Source organism: Nannospalax galili, unplaced genomic scaffold (genome assembly GCF_000622305.1).
Source record: "Nannospalax galili isolate Female #2095 unplaced genomic scaffold, S.galili_v1.0 scaffold899, whole genome shotgun sequence".
Lineage (NCBI taxonomy): Eukaryota > Metazoa > Chordata > Mammalia > Rodentia > Spalacidae > Nannospalax > Nannospalax galili.
In genome coordinates this window covers 1150633-1169262 of record NW_008343202.1, presented here as the reverse complement: position 1 = coordinate 1169262, position 18630 = coordinate 1150633, and the positions used below count along the sequence as shown (strand labels likewise).

The 18630-nt window shown below is 41.0% G+C and overlaps 1 protein-coding gene across 2 annotated transcripts in view; it reads right to left on the bottom strand.

Annotated features, from left to right (window-relative positions):
• LOC108491134 (zinc finger protein 11-like) overlaps positions 1-18630 on the bottom strand; it is a 52411-nt gene that overhangs the window by 20503 nt on the left and 13278 nt on the right. The window contains exon 5 of one of the 2 annotated variants that reach the window (XM_017799661.2): positions 17174-18325. In XM_017799661.2, the coding sequence (XP_017655150.2) occupies positions 17174-18325 (1152 nt within the window). Of the gene's footprint in view, positions 1-12076; positions 12293-17173; positions 18326-18630 lie in introns of those variants that run through there. The other variant, XM_029566491.1, reaches the window with a different exon arrangement.

The window sequence follows — 18630 nt, the reverse complement described above, 5'->3', positions numbered from 1 at the left end:
CTCCTAGTTTTTGTAGATACATTTTCAGGATGGGTCGAAGCGTTTCCCACAGAGGGGGAAACCGCCTCAATGGTGGTTAAGAAGATCATCGATGAACAAATACCAAGGTATGGACTCCCCTCTGTGATCAGGTCAGACAATGGACCAGCCTTCATCTCTAAGGTAACTCAAGAGTTAATTAAAACACTGGGGACTAATTGGAAGCTACATTGCGCATACCACCGCCAGGGCTCAGGGCAGGTAGAGAGAATGAATTGGACCCTTAAAGAGACCTTAACCAAATTAACCCTAGAAATGGGTCTCCTACCTTTTGCCCTATATGGGGTCGGAAACACCCCATATTCTCAAAGCTTAACACCTTATGAAATCATGTATGGCCGACCACCCTCTTTGCTTCCCAAGCTGCCTTCAGATGTGCTAATTGATTTGTCTGAATCCCAATTTCTTAAGTCCCTACAGGCCTTACAGATTGCACAAGACAACATTTTCCCTCTCCTGAGGCATATTTACGAACTGCCACTGGCCCAGCCACATGGATTCAAGCCAGGAGACCTTGTTTGGGTGAGACGACACCACAAGGAGCCCCTTGGACCTCGTTGGAAGGGGCCACACATCGTGATCCTCACCACCCCCACTGCGGTCAAAGTGGACGGTATCAAGACCTGGATACATCATTCACATCTGAAATTGGTGCCAAACAACAAACCTGGCAAACTGAACAAGAGATGGAAGGTCACACAGGTAAAAGACAATCCTCTCAAGCTAAAAATCACTACTACACCCTAACCCTTATTGCCTAATTATGCCTTCTCACAGAGCCTGCCCTAGCTAACTCCCCCTATGGACTCCAAAACCTCACCTGGATAGTTAGTAGCACATCCACTGGGAAGATAGTGAACATCTCCTCTCACCTGGGACCTCTATGCACCTGGTTCCCCAAGATTACATTCGACCTTTGCAATCTGCTTGAAGGAACTTGGGACTTCTCTCCATCAGGCACTGCAGACTACGGTTGCCAGAGCCCCCATGCCCAAAAGAGGACTTGGGAACACCACTTTTATGTTTGCCTGGGCAACAATGGTAACCGGAGAAGTACCTGTGGGGGGGGCTGGGGGATTATTTCTGTGCTTCTTGGAGCTGCGTGTCCACTGGGTATATTAATTGGGCTGCCCCAGTCACTAACTTCTCTCCATCAGGCACTGCAGACTACGGTTGCCAGAGCCCCCATGCCCAAAAGAGGACTTGGGAACACCACTTTTATGTTTGCCTGGGCAACAATGGTAACCGGAGAAGTACCTGTGGGGGGGGCTGGGGGATTATTTCTGTGCTTCTTGGAGCTGCGTGTCCACTGGGTATATTAATTGGGCTGCCCCAGTCACTAACAACTTAATCCAGGTAACTGCGGTCCCTGGCCAGTCCTGGCTTATTAGAAACCACAACACAGGACAACTTGATGGACCATGTACTTCCCTTAGATGCATCCCTATCTCCTTGAGCTTTATCCTGAAGGGAAGGGAACTCAAACAACAACAAAAATGGATTGATGGGCGAACTTGGGGACTGAGGCTATACGCCTCGGGAACTGACCCAGGGGTACTTTTTTCGGTCCATCTTCAGGTGGGTCCAGTCTTAGGAACTCAGATGGGGCGGGCTCGGACAATGTTACAGCCCACTGGACGACCAATACCGGCCTTAACAATTTTTAAATCTGCCAGACGGCCAGACCCTAGCCAAACTGTCCAACCTGAAAAAACCGCCACTCCGCCGACCTATAAATCTACCCCCTCAGGGGTCCACAAGGCCCAAAAGCCCCTGAAGCCATCCCCTGGACTTACAAACCTCCTAAATGCCACCTTTATTGCTTTAAATAATACCTCCCCTAACCTCACTATCCATTGCTGGTTTTGCATGGACCCAAGCCCTCCCTTTTATGATGGGCTAGCCCTCCCAAGAAATTATACTGTCACTTCTGACCACATTGCCTGTAGAATTTCCCTGCCTATGGGAAGAAGGGGGCTTACTCTTACCCAAGTGTATGAAAAAGGGCTATGCGTGACTCCCTCACATAAAATTGTGCCCCCTTCTTACCAACATCTATGTAACTCTGTTCAAGAGATAGGGGCTACTACACCTAACCCATATATGGTGCCCCCCAACTCCACTTGGTGGGTCTGTACCTCTGGCCTAACTACATGCCTCCATTCCTCCGTTTTAAACCAGACTGGGGATTTTTGTGTACTAGTGCAGCTGGTTCCCCATCTATATCATAGAACAGACATACAAATGGAAACCAGAGTCTCAGAAGAGTTTAGACCTCGTAGGACCACAGGAACCACTGCAATTGTCCTGTCTACTTTACTCAGGATCAGAGTAACCACTGCAAACTGGTCTGGGGGCTTCAGTGCTAGTTCTCCAGGATAAAAATTATCACCTTCTTAGACAGGCCATAGACTTAGACCTACAATCATTAGAAACATCTATCTGCAACCTCGAAGACTCTCTATCCTCTTTAGCTGAGGTAACTTTACAAAATAGGAGAGGGCTGGATTTACTTTTTCTGTGTTGCCCTAGAGGAACAGTGCTGTTACTATGTCAATCACTCAGGAGTTATAAAACAGTCTTTGGCTGAGGTCCGTAAAAAACTTAAGGAAAGGGAAAATTAATGACTTAATCAACAAAATTGGTACAAATCCCTATTTGACTGGTCCCCATGGTTAACAACTTTGATCTCAGCGGTAGTCGGACCTCTCCTCTTACTCCTACTAGCAGTCACCTGTGGCCCCTGTATTCTTAATGCCTTGCTCAAATTCATCCAAGAACGGATACAGACAGTCCAACTGTTGGTACTGCATTCACAGTATACTCATTTAAATCGAGACCCCCCCCAGCCTTACGACAATATAGAAATGGTTCCACTGCCCTAAATGAGCTGTCGAGCCACTTCTTTCCGCTTCTGTAATTTGCTTGGCTTAAAGATTTAACCTTTGCCATAACTCTAGGGGGGAATGAAGAGCCAGAATGCTCTGACTCCATTTTGGCTAGCTTCTTCAGACAAGCCTGGACAAGCTCAGGCAAATACTGTAAATTTTTCCAGTTGCTATCCCCCCTCCCCCCTGCCCTCAGAAGCTATAGATTAAGCAAACCCTGGACATGTAAAAGCCTTATAAGGTATGAACAAAAACTTCTGGCCCTAAAAGATATCAGTCAGCACATTCCAATGCCCTGAAGACAGCCCCTACCAATCAAGACTTCCCCTGTACTCAGGATATGGGGACATCCAATTATTTTAAAAGATGCTTGGCGTGCATGGGTTTCTGTGCAGTCCCCCAATAAAAGCCCCTGCCTGCTATTGTTCGGGGCCAGACTCCATCTTTGGCTCATGTAGTCTGTGCCCGGCTAGCCGCCATTTGATTGTTTTTACTTTAAATTCCTGAATAAACTTTTTGTATAATCTTTTTGGTATCTATGGGAATTATTCTCGATTCTCGAACCCTAACAAAATTAAAGTCTTAATCCTTTTATTAAATTACTTGCTATAGATTTCTTTTCTAAGAATATTCTTTTATTTCTTAACGTGTGTGTGTGTGTGTGTGTGTGTGTGTGTGTGTGTGTAAGCACTGGCATGCCATGGCACAAGGGCAGAGGTCAGAGGACAACCTTGGATATTGGTCCTCACCTTCCACCTTGTTTAAAGAAGGGTCTCTTGTTCACCACTACATAGGCCAAGAGAGGTGGACCATGAGCTTCCAGCGATTCTCCTGTCTCCACCCTTCATCTTACTTTAGGAGAGCTGAGATTGCAGACAGGTGCTACCACATTCAGCTCTTTACATGGATGCTGGTGAATCTGAACTCAGGTCCTCATACTTTCAAGGGAAGCACTTTGCCTACTGAGAAATCTCCAAGATCTACAGAAATATTCTTAAGTCACAAATAAAAAATATATGATCTTATTAAGGTTACATGAAATGGTAAGCATATAAACATTTGTCAAATATCTTTACATCAGACTGTATACATATACTGTCTACATGTGCTTATGTTGTTTTTTGTTTTTGGCTTTTTGAAGCAGGGTCTCCCTGTAGCCCAGCTGTCCTGGAACTCACTATATAGACCAGGCTGGCCTTGAATTCACAGAGATCCACCTGCCTCTGCCTCCCAAGTGCTGGAACTACAGGTGTGCCCCATCACACCCGACTAATGCTTATGTTTTTATATTGTTCACACGAGCACATGTACTCGGTTACTAGTCCAAATTCCTTTTAGTATGTAACAGGAATTTTACACATCAAAGCCTCTCTTCAGCCTGAAGGGAAAGGATTCTATCAGCATCTTCTAACCACCTCCTGTGATAACAAAACTTCAGGGATAAACTGATGGTGTTACTCATCTCAGGCTTCTAGAATTTCTAGTGGGAACACATCAAGCTTGGTGATACTTATCTTCAACCACATCAATAATCGGGTTGAAATGAAATGCTGGTTTCATTTCTAGTTGCTGTGATAAAATGCTCTGGCAAAGCAATTTAGGGGAGAAAGGGTTTACTTCAGCTCACAATTCCAGATTCCAGTCTATCATGGTAGAGAAGTCACAGCTTGAGGGAACTGGTCACATCACACTCAAGGTCAAGAGTAGAAAGCAATGAATGAATGCGTTAGTATTCAGCTTGCCTCTACATTTTATATTTTTATATAGTTCAGGATCCCTATTCAGGATATGGTTCCACCCATAATTAAGATGGGTCTCTCCACGTCAATTAACTTAATCAAGACAATCCTTCACAGCCATTCTCATTAGCTAACCTTAATCCAGACAATCCTGCACAGCTGTGCCTGGAGGTCTACTTCCTAAGTGTCAAGTTAATAATTATACTAACCAACACAGGTACCCTAAGTAACTAAATTCAAAATTCCTTTAACATTTATAGCTCTCATTCCTATATTTGTTTTTTAGAGAATAGTTAAAAAATGTTATTTACTTTTTTATGTGTATGAGTGTTTTGCCTGCATATATGCAAGTGCACCATGTGTGTGAGATGCACGTGGAGGCCAGAAGAGGACATTGGATCCCATAGAACTGGAGTTAGGGACAACCGTCCTGTGCCAGGAACCGAACCTGGGTCCTCTGGGATTAAAGGTGTATGCCACCAGGCCTGCCCCCTCATGATCATTTTTTAACTCCACCCCCCATTTGCCATATGAAAAGGTAGAGATATCAGGGCATTATGACATTGGGGTGAAGGAGAACAGCAAGGAAGAGGTTAAGTATGGTCAGGGATGAGGTCTGGACATTTCTTGAAAACAAGAATATTGAGCTCAGCAGAATGCCACTTTAGTCATCGATCAGAGGAAAACATAAGCCATGGTACCACAAAACATAGGATGACTGTTTAATGTTAAATATGATTACTGGCTGATTAGCCTTCCTGGAAATTATTAAAATCTATAGATTTTGTAAGAAACTAGTATACTCTTTGTAGCCTACTGATTAAATGTAAACCTGTAGAATGTGCTTTCTTCTTTGTGAAACTAATTCTTTCATGTGTTCTGGCACAAACACCAAGCTTGTAACTGTAGTTTTGAGAGTATAAAAAAGCACTGCTGAAGAATTAAACTCACTCTTCTCCGTCAGAGGGCTGAGTCCTTTGTCTTCACTCATTCCGTCCATCCACCAGCAGACCTGAGTCTCTACATTGGGGGAAGGCTACTTTCTCCTGGTCAAAGGAATGAACTTGCTTCTGCCTAGAGGTGGAAACATATTTTGATCTGCCTCAAAGATTAGAAAATTGCATACCTGTCCCCTCCCTGAACAGTTAATCCAGTTAAGCCTGTAAATCACCTTGCAAGCTGACCCCCCCAACTCCCCAGGAAAAGCTAAGTCACCTGAAGTCGTGCAAGGAGAGGAACAGTTATTCCCTTAAGGTACTCATACATCCCTGGGGCGCCTCCTTCAGTACAGTTGCTGGCAGATCTTCGTGGCTGCTTTTATGAGTTTGAGACCCTGTCAAAAAAAAAAAAAAAAAAAAAAAAAAAAAAAAGTAACTTCTTCTTTTAGCCCTCCCTTTACTGTCTCTTCTTTAGATGAGGACAAAAAATCCTAGGCCCCAATATAATGCATCAAGAATGACAGGTGCTCCTACCCTGAAAGAAGCAACAGAGTACTGGAAAGCAGGAGTTTCAGTATAAGAGGTACCTCCATGATCTCCAATGGTTGATACAAACAGCCTACTTCTGCAGACTCACAAGGTAGTCTAGGATGTCCTCAAATTTGTAATTCTCTGGGTTGGAGAGATGGCTCAGCAGTTAAGAGCACTGACTGCTCTTGCAGAGGACCCCAGTACCTCCATAGCAGCTAAAACTGTCAGTAACTCCAGTTCCAGGGGATCTGATGCCCTCTTCTGACCTCCATGGGCCTTGCACGACACGAGTGCACTTACACACATGCAGGCAATACACTCATATACATAACATAAAATAAATATATTTTTTAAAAATTCTAATTCTCCTGTCTCATCATTCCCAGTGCTGGGATTACAAGAGTATATCATCAAGCTCAGCATATCATTTTTGTGTTTTCAATTTTTTTCAGACTTTCTTGCATGAGATACTGTAGTGTTGTATTACATGTTCCACTTAAAATTTTCACACCAGGAATAAATAAGAAGTATTTCCATTTGCAAGGCTTATTTAAAATCTAATACAGGATATAACCCATTGAATCCAAAGACCTTATCAAAAAAGTCAAAAGTCACATAATCATAACCAGTGCTTTATAAAACTTATAAGGAAAACAAAACTCAGATTGAGAAAGAAGAGTGAAAACTGTTTTTGCACAGGAGGCTTCATACATAAGCATTATGCAGAAAGTATCAAGAAAAAAATAGAATTATTGAAAATTTGAACATTGAGATATTAATCTTCAAAATGATTATTTTACACTTACTAGCAATGAAGAATTGGAGTTACAATTTTATTAAACCAGACTATCACTTATAAAGTACCAAAGGCAAAACAAAGAAAAATACATTTGTGGGGCTGGAAAGATGGCTCAGCAGTTAAGGGTGCATGCTGCCCTTGCAGAGGACCTGAGTTCAGTTCCCAGCACCAACACTGGGTGGCTTACAAGCACCTGTAACTCCAGCTCCAGGGGATCTGACACCCTCTTCTGGCTTCTGTAAGCACTGCACTCATATGCGCATATCTATACACAGACACATAACACATAATCTAAAAAATAAAATAAGCTGGGCATGGTGGCACATGCCTTTAATCTCAGCATCAGGAAGCAGAAGCAGGTGGATCTCTGTGACATCAAGGTCAGCATGATCTACGTAGTGAGTTCCAGGCTAGCTGAAGCTATAGCTGTTGCAAAAAAAAAAAAAAAAAAAAAAAAAAAAAAAAAAAAAAAAAAAAAAAAAAAAAAATTAAAGAAAAATATATTTGATGTGTATCTAGAAAACAAAATTAGTTTCAGATGAAAGAATCAAAAAATGTTTAAAGGGAGGATAGTCTATGTCCATGGATTAAAAATCCTCAATATCTTAAAATGTCACATTTCTACATTATCAGTAAGACTCTACACAACCTCAGTAAAAGGGGCCAGGAGATGACTCAGAGGGTAAAGGCCTTGCAGCCAAGCTTGACAACCTAAGTTGCATCCCTAGGACCAACATGTGGAGAGAACCAACTCCCACCAATTGTCCTCTAACCTCAGGACATGCACTCAGACCCCACACAAACAACACAATGAGTAAATGTAACTTGAAAACTTTTTATTAATAAAAAAAAATGTAAAGTTTATATAAAAAGGCAAAAGACACAGAATAGTCCACATGATACTGGAGAACAAGTTCATAAGACTGGCACTAGCTAACTCTAGTGGATTAGATTGTTTAACCTCTTTTGGTTCAGAAGTCTCTGGATCAAGAAGGATCTTTGCTGCATCTGGAGAGGGCTCAGCAGTTAAGAGCACTGGCTGCTCTTGCACAAGATCCAAGTTCAGTTTCCAGCACTCACACGGCTGCTAACAATCATCTCTAACTCCAGTTCCAGGGGATCCAACATTTTCTTCCAGCCTTTGTAGGTAATGCGTGACATGGGTACACTTACAAACATGCAGGTAAAACATTTATACATATAAAATAAAAATAAATAAGTGCAAAAAAATTTTTATAAAAGGTCTTTGTGGAAGTGACATGAGTTCCAGATATCTCGGACTATAGTTAAAAGGGGTGAGCAGCTGCAGTGCAGGCTTGCCTCTCTCAAGAGCTATGAACTGAGACAGATGTGGGAGGGGACAAGTTTGAGCATATGGCAAACACTGCCCACTCATTTTTATCATTCTTCTTGAGAGATGTTCATACTCCACAACCGCTCCAGAGAAACTCAGGGAAGGCCCAAGAATGCCAGTAGAAATAATGTATATCACATCTTAACAGCTTTGACAGACAGCTCTTTTTCCTTCTAGCAACAATAATCAGAAATGCTCCCGAAGTCCTTCATCAAGCTGCAGCCTCATAGAGATTTGATGCACACCTTCAATGTGTAAGCGTACCACAAGTTGAGGTTGTTGATGCCAAAGCATAACCTAGTTTGCTCACAGTACCTAGTATCTTGAGAAACCATAAAAAGAAAATCAATTAAAGAAGATCACTTTTAGTAAATAGATGTCACCATAAATTCATGGAATGGAACCATTTACTTCTCAATAAATGGTGCTGAATAATCACATAAACAAAATATGCTTAAATATAAATTCATAGTTCACATCAACCACATGACAAGCTGCATTATTTATAATTCTGCACTGGTAAAGGCCAAAGGAATAGAGACTAAGCACCAAGAATTCATACAAGTAAAAACTGAGAATCTATGGAGAAGCGAAACACTTGCTGAGCAAAACCCATGGAAATGCCATGTGTGTGTGGCAGTCCTCCTATAATCCCAATACCCAGGAGGCAGAGACAGGGGATCCCTGGAGCAAACTGGTTAGGCAGACCAGCCAAATCCAGTATCTAAAACAAGAGGATCGTGACTTCTATGCAAAGCAGTACTACACAGCATGCTCTCAGCTACACAAGGTTAAAAAATAAAATCCTACCTAAATGAGTCAAAATGAATGAAAGAAAAAAAAAGAATTAAAATTAAACTCCAATATTATTTTTATTTTATAGAACAAAATCTGTAACTTTAGGGTTGGGGATGTAGCTTAGTGAGAGAGCACTTGCCTCGTGTGCATGACACCCAAGGTTCAATCCCCACTACTGAAAGAAGAAAAAATCCCTATCTTTACAAGACGACAGTTTAGGAAGTTAGGGTTCCCTAGACCCAAAAGAATAAATATATCAAAGGGGATTTATTACACTGGCTTACACTTACAATACATTCTGGATAGTCTAACAATGGTTATCTTCACATTGGCAAGGCTGACAACTGGGTAGCTCCTCAGTCCAAAAGGCTTAATGCCTCTGCAGTCCCAACCCGGCACTGAAGGCCTGGAGGATTCCTGGAGAGCTGCTGAATTTCAGTTTACACTGGAAGCCCAAAGAAGCTGGGCTCTGATCTTAGTGAAGGACTGTAGCAGCAGCAGCAGAACATATACACCAGAGAAACTCAACAGCAATACAGCAAAAACCAAAGTTCTTCCCTAGGACCTCCTTTTATCTGGGCTAACACAGGAAGGTGCCACCCACTTCAAATAACCTGATCAAAAAAAATCCCTCACAGGTGTGCACAGCAGTTTATCTCTTCATTGATCCAGATCTAGTTAATGGAAAACCAAGATTAATCACCACACAGACAATTTTCATAACGTGACATTTCCTAAATATATGCAGCACAAGAAGTTAAATTCAATGAAAAAAATGGCAAAGGCTAAATTACATTCCCTTCAGTCTCATCTGCTGTGGACAGAGAGCCCCAAATAGAACTCAGAGTAATTTAATACTAACCTCACATTATGCACAGGTAATTGATTTGTTTGTTGAAACAGGGTCTTGCAATATAACCTAGGTGGCTTCGTACTCCCTGTGTAGCCCAGGCTGGCCTTGACTCAATCCCTTGACATAGCCTTGCAAGTGCTAGAAATACAGGCATGCACAACCATGTCCAAATGTGACCACTTATTTTAAAGAGAATATATGACAGTAGAGAAGGTGACCAGGGGCTCAGTAAGCCAAGGAAGATAAAATATTACAAAAAGAAGTGGGATGAGCTTTTTAGATTTTGTTGGAACAAATGGGGCATTCTCACACCCTCATGATGTTTACTCAAGTGAGCACTTCAATGGCTGCTACAGTCATCCTTCCATGACAGGATGTTCAACCAACTGAAAGCAGATTAGAGTTTTGATGAGGTAGTCACAGAACACGAGTGAAACCTGGTCTACAAATAGGTGTACAAGAGGCAGGATACATTTCACAAAGAATGCTGATGCATATATAATGGGTGCCCACTGTCTTGATGTTAGACGAAAAAACACTGAGAGGCCCAACTTTTCTATCCTTCATTCATGAACTGCCAAGCTTTGGGAGCAAAGGATACCAGGTTGTGGAAACCTCCCTAAACCTCAGGCAATGAGTGGTTATAAATGTCATGTAAGCATATCCATGGGGTACAACCACCAGTCCTAGGGTAAAAAGGAGACTAAAAATCACAGATCCCTGTACATTCCTAGAAAAGTTTAACAGCACACTCTGCTAGGAGCTACATGAAAGTGTCAACTCTATCTTACTTGCAACAGTAATTCAGCCCAGGAGACAAAAAGTAGACCCTCCTACAGCCTAAGCACAGCCTTTAGAATGGTTGTCACCAAAAAGATGGCCCACCACTCAGGAGGCTTAAAAACAAGGACACTTCCAGACCAGCCTGGGTTCCATGAGGAGATCCTATGTCATTAGAAAAAACGGTAAAAGAGACAAGTGTTTCAGGGAACATGAACACAGAAAAAAAGGGAATCCTTGGAAATTACTGGTCAGATCACAAATTTACTATCAAAACTGTTGTTTGTTTTTGAGACAGGGTCTCCCTTGTAGCCCCAGCTGGCCTAGAATTCGGTATGTAGACCAGGCTGGCCTCAATTTCCTCCTTTAATCTGCTAGGATTAAAGGTGTGTACTACCACACCCACCCAGAATTTTTTTTAATAACACAAAGGCTCTTCAAAAAGGTTAAAATTGACTGATTATGTGACCCAGAAATTACAGTACAGAGTAAGCAGACCAAGACGAAGACAGCTGCAGGAGGTACTGTAGCACTATTTACAGTAGTCAAGGTATGTAAACAACTAAAATGCCTTTCAGAAAAAGTATACCAAAAGTTCCTCCCAGTCCCCTAGCAGCCAGCTACTCCTGACAGGCTTTGTGCTCACATATCCTCTCTAGAACAGAATTCAGGAACTGATCTTCAATATACACCCCAAGAATCCTGAGATTCTAGGCAGCCGTGACCATCTAGTATCAGCACTTGATGTCAGGAAATCCAGGGCAAAGAAAGATGGGAAAATGGGATGAAAAAGACACACCACCTTGCGGAGTCAGCCAAGGGAAGCTCAACACAAGGACGCCGTGATAAGGTGTTTGTGCCTAGGGAAGATGAAGCAAGAGTGACACGAGTTTTACAAGAAGCCTAATCATTTTCCTATGCTTTCCTGTGCAGAGCTCATAAACATAAAGCAAGTCCTTTAAAACTGCCACTTAATGCCCAGAGGGAAAAATGCAAAACACCGCGACTGTTTGAAACGTATAGTGCTGAGTAGAGAAAGCTGGTGCGGGAAAAGGTGTAGGGAACAGTAATCTTAGGAATGCACCGCTGTGCGGACACGGTCCTACGAGGACGCTCCCGCAAATTCGGAGTTTAGGAAACCCGTGGCTCTATGGAGGAAGGAGGCGCGGGGACCCCAGCCCACCGCTGCTTTCGAGCAGGACCCGCACGCAGAGAGTCGGTCGTGCCCGGGATCGCGCCCGGGAGCCGCCCTCGTGCAGGGGAGGGGCCGACGGAGCCGCCCCGGGAGCCATCGATCGGCTACCCAGGGCCGCGGCCTCCACACCGCTCCCTTCTCGGAGGCCTGGCGCCCACTCACCATGTCGGGATTCCGGAGTATCTGGTTTCCGCGGTGTCGCGTTCCTGGATGTCCGGGTTTCCCAAGCTCCGGCGTGTCCGGATTCCGCGGTGTCCCGGTTCCGGGGTCTCCCGGCATTCTCCCAGCGACTCTCTGTCAGATCCAGTCACCAGTTGACAGGAGACCGGACCCGGAAATGCAGACAGAGGACAGACTCCGTCATGGCGGCCTCCGACACAAAGCCCGCCAACACTAACGTCCGCCCCCGCCGCTCTATTTGTACGTCTGATTGGACAGCTTTCACTCAGTGGTCCCTGATTGGACAGGGCTTCAGGTCCTTCCCCCCTCGGAGTGTTTGCCTCACAGATTTTTAAGACAGGGCTTCCTTTCAGTCTTGGGGCATACAGTTAGTACATATGTCACGGTAACTTATGAGTTATATGTACTTTTTCAAATGGACTAAGTAGAATGAGGCTTATATTTATTTTCCATAACTTTTCTGGTCTGCATTAAGGTTTTGTAACTTCTCTGCAGAAAAAACGAAGAAATTCTTCCTCTGTCCTCTCTTCTTCCCTTCCTCATCTATTTAATGTTTATACAGCACTTGTGTACTAATGGATATTATTTTGTTATCTGAAATATAATCCAGTACTATCATAATTTCTTTTCTTGGGCAAATAGGACCACTGAGAGGTCTTTCAGTTTGTAAACGTTTACTTCATCCTTTTAAAAAATAATTTCTGTATATATGTGTGCATATGTCTGTGTATGTATGTATGTGTGTACCTACCTGTATATGCAGAGGTCAGAAGAGGGTGTCTGATTCCTAAGAGCTAGAGTTACAGGTTGTTTGTGTGACTCCTGGCATGTTACATACTTTTGAGATCTGATCTCTGGTTCTAATGATTGCACAGCAAGTGCTCTTCACAATTGGGCCATTGCTCCAGCCCCCATTTTTTGTTTTTTAAAGTACATTCTTATCTTACATTCTGGCTTTACAAAATACTCTGGGCTTATCCTACATTTTCTACCCCCAGCACTAGACTCAACCACTTTCAGAAGCAGCATTGATTCCTCTTCTTGAAGGGACATCTATGATCAATAAATTTATCTAGAAGTGATTATCATAGATTCTTACTGAGTTTCCTGTGATCCTGTTCATTTCTGCATTCTCTCCTTTTATATTTGTAACTGCTTGTAATTACAGTGTGAAAGTGGCCTCTAATTAACTAAACGTATTTACTAACAACAGCACCTTCAGAATTGCTGTCAATCACTATTAGACAAATGTTTTTAAATGACAGTACAATATTTTTGCACATCAGAGCTTCTTAAATTTTTTCCAATCATGACTCTTTTTCAAACAGAAAATTCTTACACAACCCTGGGTATAAAGCTCTATAAAATAGGTATACAAGTCAGACATTTACTGATAAGAAATCAAAAACTTATTTTAAAATAATTCTTTAGTATACCTACTTTTCCATTTACTAAAGATGATAAGGAATTTACACAGAGTGGGCTTGCTTAGTTGCTCATAAATCTTAGCTGAATATTTATTACTGCAGGACACAAATATCGAGGTTTTTCAGAATTGATCAATATTTTGATTTTACAGTCATCAATGGTGATAGTGCCCCTTTGCATAAATATGCAGTGCTAAATGGCAAGAGTATGTTTATGGTCTAAGATAGTTAATTTCCACTGTAAACTTGCCTGGATTTGGAATCAAGTACTTAACACACCTCTGGGTATCTCAGTGAGGGGTTTCCAGTATGGTTTTTATTGTTGTTGTTGTTGTTGTTGTTGTCTTTTTGAAGCAGGGTCTCCCTGTAGCCCCAGCTGTCCTGGAACTCACTATGTAGACCAGGCTGGCCTTGAGCTCACAGAGATCTGCCTGCCTCTGCCTCCCAAGTGCTGGGACTACAGGCGTGAGCCACCACGCCCAGCTTCCAGTATGTTTTAACTGACACTAAAAGACTAGCCCTGAACATGTCTAGTACTGTACCATGGACAGGATATAAACTGAATAAAACAGAGAAAAGGAAAGGCTATCTAGGAGCCATTATTCCTACCAGCTTCCTGACTGTGGAGACAATGTGGCTATCTGCCTCACATTCCTGCCCCCCAAATCTTTCCAGGAATGATGGACTCAAAACCATGAGCCAAGGCTAAATTTGCCCTTCCTTAAGTTGCTTTTGTAAGGCATTTTGTCATACACACACAAACATACTACAGGGCCACATCAGTTGTTGAAAATCCTTCAAAATGCCAAGTCAAAATTCATTAATTTTTTTTTATCACACTAAGTCATGGCATACACCTTTAGTTCCAGCATTTGAGAGACAGAGGGATATCTGTGAGTTCCAGGCAGCCAGGCTACACAGTGAGACTCCCTCAAACAAACAAACAACCCCTCAAGTCAGTAACTAAACATTTTTTTAGCTGTTGATCTTGGGGGACAGAGGTTTTAGAATGCACATAGAGTTACTGTTAGGAAATAATAGAATCATCCAATAAAATCAAGCAAATGAAGTATTTGGTACTAATTTTACACAATTAACACCAGTCACGTCATTAATGCTAAAGATACAAGAAACCATTTTTTCTTTAAGTGCTCAGATTGAACCCAAGGTCCTGTGCATGCCAGGCAATATCTAACATTGAGCAGCATCCCCAGCCCAGGAAAACATTTTCATTTAGTTTTTTTTTTAATATATAACACCTATAGCTCTATAGCAATGTTTTTGTTTTTTCATATCAAGCCTTCAATCCATTTTCAGCTAACAATTTTTTTTTGCCTTTTTGAGGCAGAGTCTCCCTGTAGCCCCAGCTGTCCTGGAACTCACTATGTAGACCAGGCTGGCCTTGAACTCACAGAGATCCATCTGCCTCTGCCTCCCAAGTGCTGGGACTAAAGGCATGCGCCACCACACCTGACCTCAGCTAACAATTTTTAAAATCAAACAGTCTAACAAAATACAATCCAAAGCCATACAAATTCAATACATGTTGAATAATGATAGAGAAATATTAAAAATTAACTTTCAGTAATTTCCTGGAGACAGGGTCTCCTATTGAACTAAGGTTCATGGTTTCAGTTAGGTGAGCTAGCCAGAGAGCTCTCAGGATCTACCTATCTGTACCTACCAGTATGGGGATTACAGGCATTTCCACCACCCATGGATTTAAACTCAGGTCTACACGCTTGTAGAGCAAGTGTTCTTACCCACTGAGCCATCTCTTCATTCCTAGAGTTCTTCTATCTGACATAACATCATGATGGATTTTGTTGTTTTTGAGACAAGGTATCACTATGTCCTTCAGAATGGACTTGAACTCTGAACTCATTGATCTTCCTGCCTCCATCTCCCAACTAGCTGGTACTACATGGATTGATATTGTGCCCAGTTATCCTTGTTAACTTTTTTAAATGAATAGAGTGAAATCCATTATTTACAGTACATAATTCAGTGTTTGACAACTGTATAATCATGCATCAACCTCCAGAGTTTCACACACAGGGTCAAGTTCCCTCACCTTGAACTTTCTCTCATGGTGCCCCTTATTGGTCAATCTTTCCTCATCTGACCTGCAGCAACCACAGAAAGTTACCAATAGCAACATCGTAGTTTGTTCTACAATGTCATATAAATAAAATCACATAAGAAAGAGCCATTTAGATCTTACTTTCTTCATTTCAAACATACATTTAATCACATCAATGCTATGGAGTTAATCAATAGTTGTTTCTTTTTTGTTGGGAGGTAGTTTCCAGTTGTTTGGGTACAACTGCATGGAACCTGCAGAAGGACATGCGATTCTGGCAACACTGTACTAAGTGGTTATAAACTTGCCAACCAGGTTTTTGTTGAATGTTAAATTTTCATTTTGTTTCTGTACACACATATAGAATATTTGGGGAACACAAGAACTAGATTAGTTCTTGTAAAGTATTTGTTTTACAATGCTTGAGATCAAACCCAGGGCCACACACATTCTTGGAAAGCACATTACCATTGTGCTGTATATCAACACCCCTACTAAACATTTTTGGTAAACATACCCCTGTATATTTTGCATTCCCTTATATTTGCTTCAAGTGCCCACTAATATTTTTTCCCTTATAGTTGCTTCAAATTCCCATTAATAGCTGGTATTTTCAGTTATAATTTTCATTTTTGCCCTTTTAATAAGCTATTGGCATGTAAATAAGACTTCCACTTTGTTTTGGAAAGAATACTCTGATGTATTGGCATTTGTCTTTTCTCTCTATAGTTAAAAAAGGCAACTTCATTTTTCATTTCTATTTTTTATTATGAATTTATGGAATTTACATCTCCTTATACATGTACTGATTTTGCTTGATTCTTTCCTGGTTTTATGTTAATCTTTGGATGTTAGCAGTTTGATTATGGTTTGCCTATATTTTATGTGTTTTATTACTGTCTTTGTTAATCTTGTGTTCACATTTTTCAATGGTTTAAAATATATTCAGTACTTCATGTATTGGGCATTTGTTTCACAATTAGTGAGCTTTTAAGCTTCTGAGATATACATCATGTAAATTATGTACATAGAAGTAGAGTCACACAAATAATGGTTTTCAAAGAGGTACAAGTAGAACAGGATGCCAGTAATTTATACTGTCACTAGACACATGTGCACAACACATTCCCAATATAAAAAATTTGTAGAAAAATTTATTTTACACATATACACAGCACTATATTCATATCTAATGTGCAGATAAACATCTTATATGAACATATAAAATGTAATGTTACTAATATAGAAAATACCAATTTATCTTAACAGAAACTTTTGCAAGTGGTAGTACTTTTCTAGATCTATTAACTTTCCTCATTGGAACAATTCACTATCTTTGACACTTGTAAACCCTTGGTACTACTGCTATGGTTATATATTACACAGTAAAAGGTATTTTGTTGAGATAATAAAGGTTATTAGTCATCTGATCATAAAATATGGGTACTAGGAACCAACTCAGGTCCTCTGCAAGAGTAGTACAAGCTCTTAACTTCTGAATCATCTCCTCTGACCCTTTGCCACATTCTTTACATTTGTCATGTTTCCCTCATGTATGAGTCTTTTGATGTCTAGTAAAGGTTGAACAATTATTAAAGGCTTTCCCACACTCTTTGCATTGATAAGGTTTTTCTCCAGTATGAATTCTCTGGTGTCGAGAAAGTGTTGAGCTGTCATTAAAAGCTTTGTCACATTGTTTACACTGGTAGGGCTTATCTCCAGTATGAATCACCTGGTGTCGATAAAGGTGTGAAGAACAATTAAATGCTTTGTCGCATTCTTTACACCTATAGGGTCTCTCTCCAGTATGAATTCTTTGGTGCTGATTAAGATGTGAAGAACAGTTACAAGCCTTGCCACATTCTTTACATTTGTAGAGGCTGTCTCCAGTATGAATTCTCTGATGTTGATTGAGGTATGAAGAACAATTATAGGCTTTGCCACATCCCTTGCATTTGTAGGGCTTCTCAGCAGTATGACTTATCCGATGTTGATTAAGGTGTGAAGAACAGGAAAAGGCTCTACCACACTCTGTACATCTATAGGGTTTCTCTCCAGTATGAATTCTCTGATGTTGGTTAAGGTGTGAAGAACAGTTAAAGGCTTTGCCACATTCTTTACATATATATGGTTTTTCTCCAGTATGGATTCGCTGATGCTGATTAAGTTGTGAAAAACAGCTAAAGGGTTTGCTACATTCTTTACATCTATATGGAATCTCTTCAGAATGAATTTTCTGGTGTTGGTTAAAGTATGAAGAACAGTTAAAGGCTTTGTCACATACTTTACATTTGTAGGGTTTTTCTCCTGTATGAATTATCTGGTGTCGAGTAAGGGTTGAACTATTATTGAAGGCTTTGCCACATTCTTGACATTTATAGGGTTTTGCTCCACTATGAATTATCTGGTGTCGAGTAAGAGTAGAACGATTATTAAATGCTTTGCCACATTCTTTGCAACTGTAAGGTTTCTCTCCAGTATGAATTATTTGGTGTTGGATAAGGGTTGAATATTTATTAAAGGCTTTCCCACATTCTTTACATGTGTAAAGCTTCTCTCCCATATTAACCCTCTGATGTTGATTAGAGGTTGCATCATCAATAAAAGCTTTGCCATGTTCTTTATGTTTGTAAGACTTCTCTTGAATATGGACCCGATGCATGGTAAGTTCTGAATGTTGTTCAAAGTTTTCTCCAGATGTGTTATATTTGCAAAGGTTCTCTGGAAAAGAATACACTGAAGTTTACTAGGATTTCAACCATGGTTAGAGTTGTGAATTTTATTGCAATGACAAGTTTTTCTCTCCAATATAAATATCCTATTTAGAATACAACCCTCACTAATTGCTTTCTTATTTTCATTACACATATACTAAATTTTCTAAATATACATATGCAGGTTTTCGTTAAGAAGAAAAATGGATTGGTGAGCTAGTATCACCAATTGGTGGCTCACATCTATAATTCTGGCATTTGGGAAGCTGAGGTTTGAGAACTGTCAGGAGTTCAAGGCTAGCCTGAGCTACA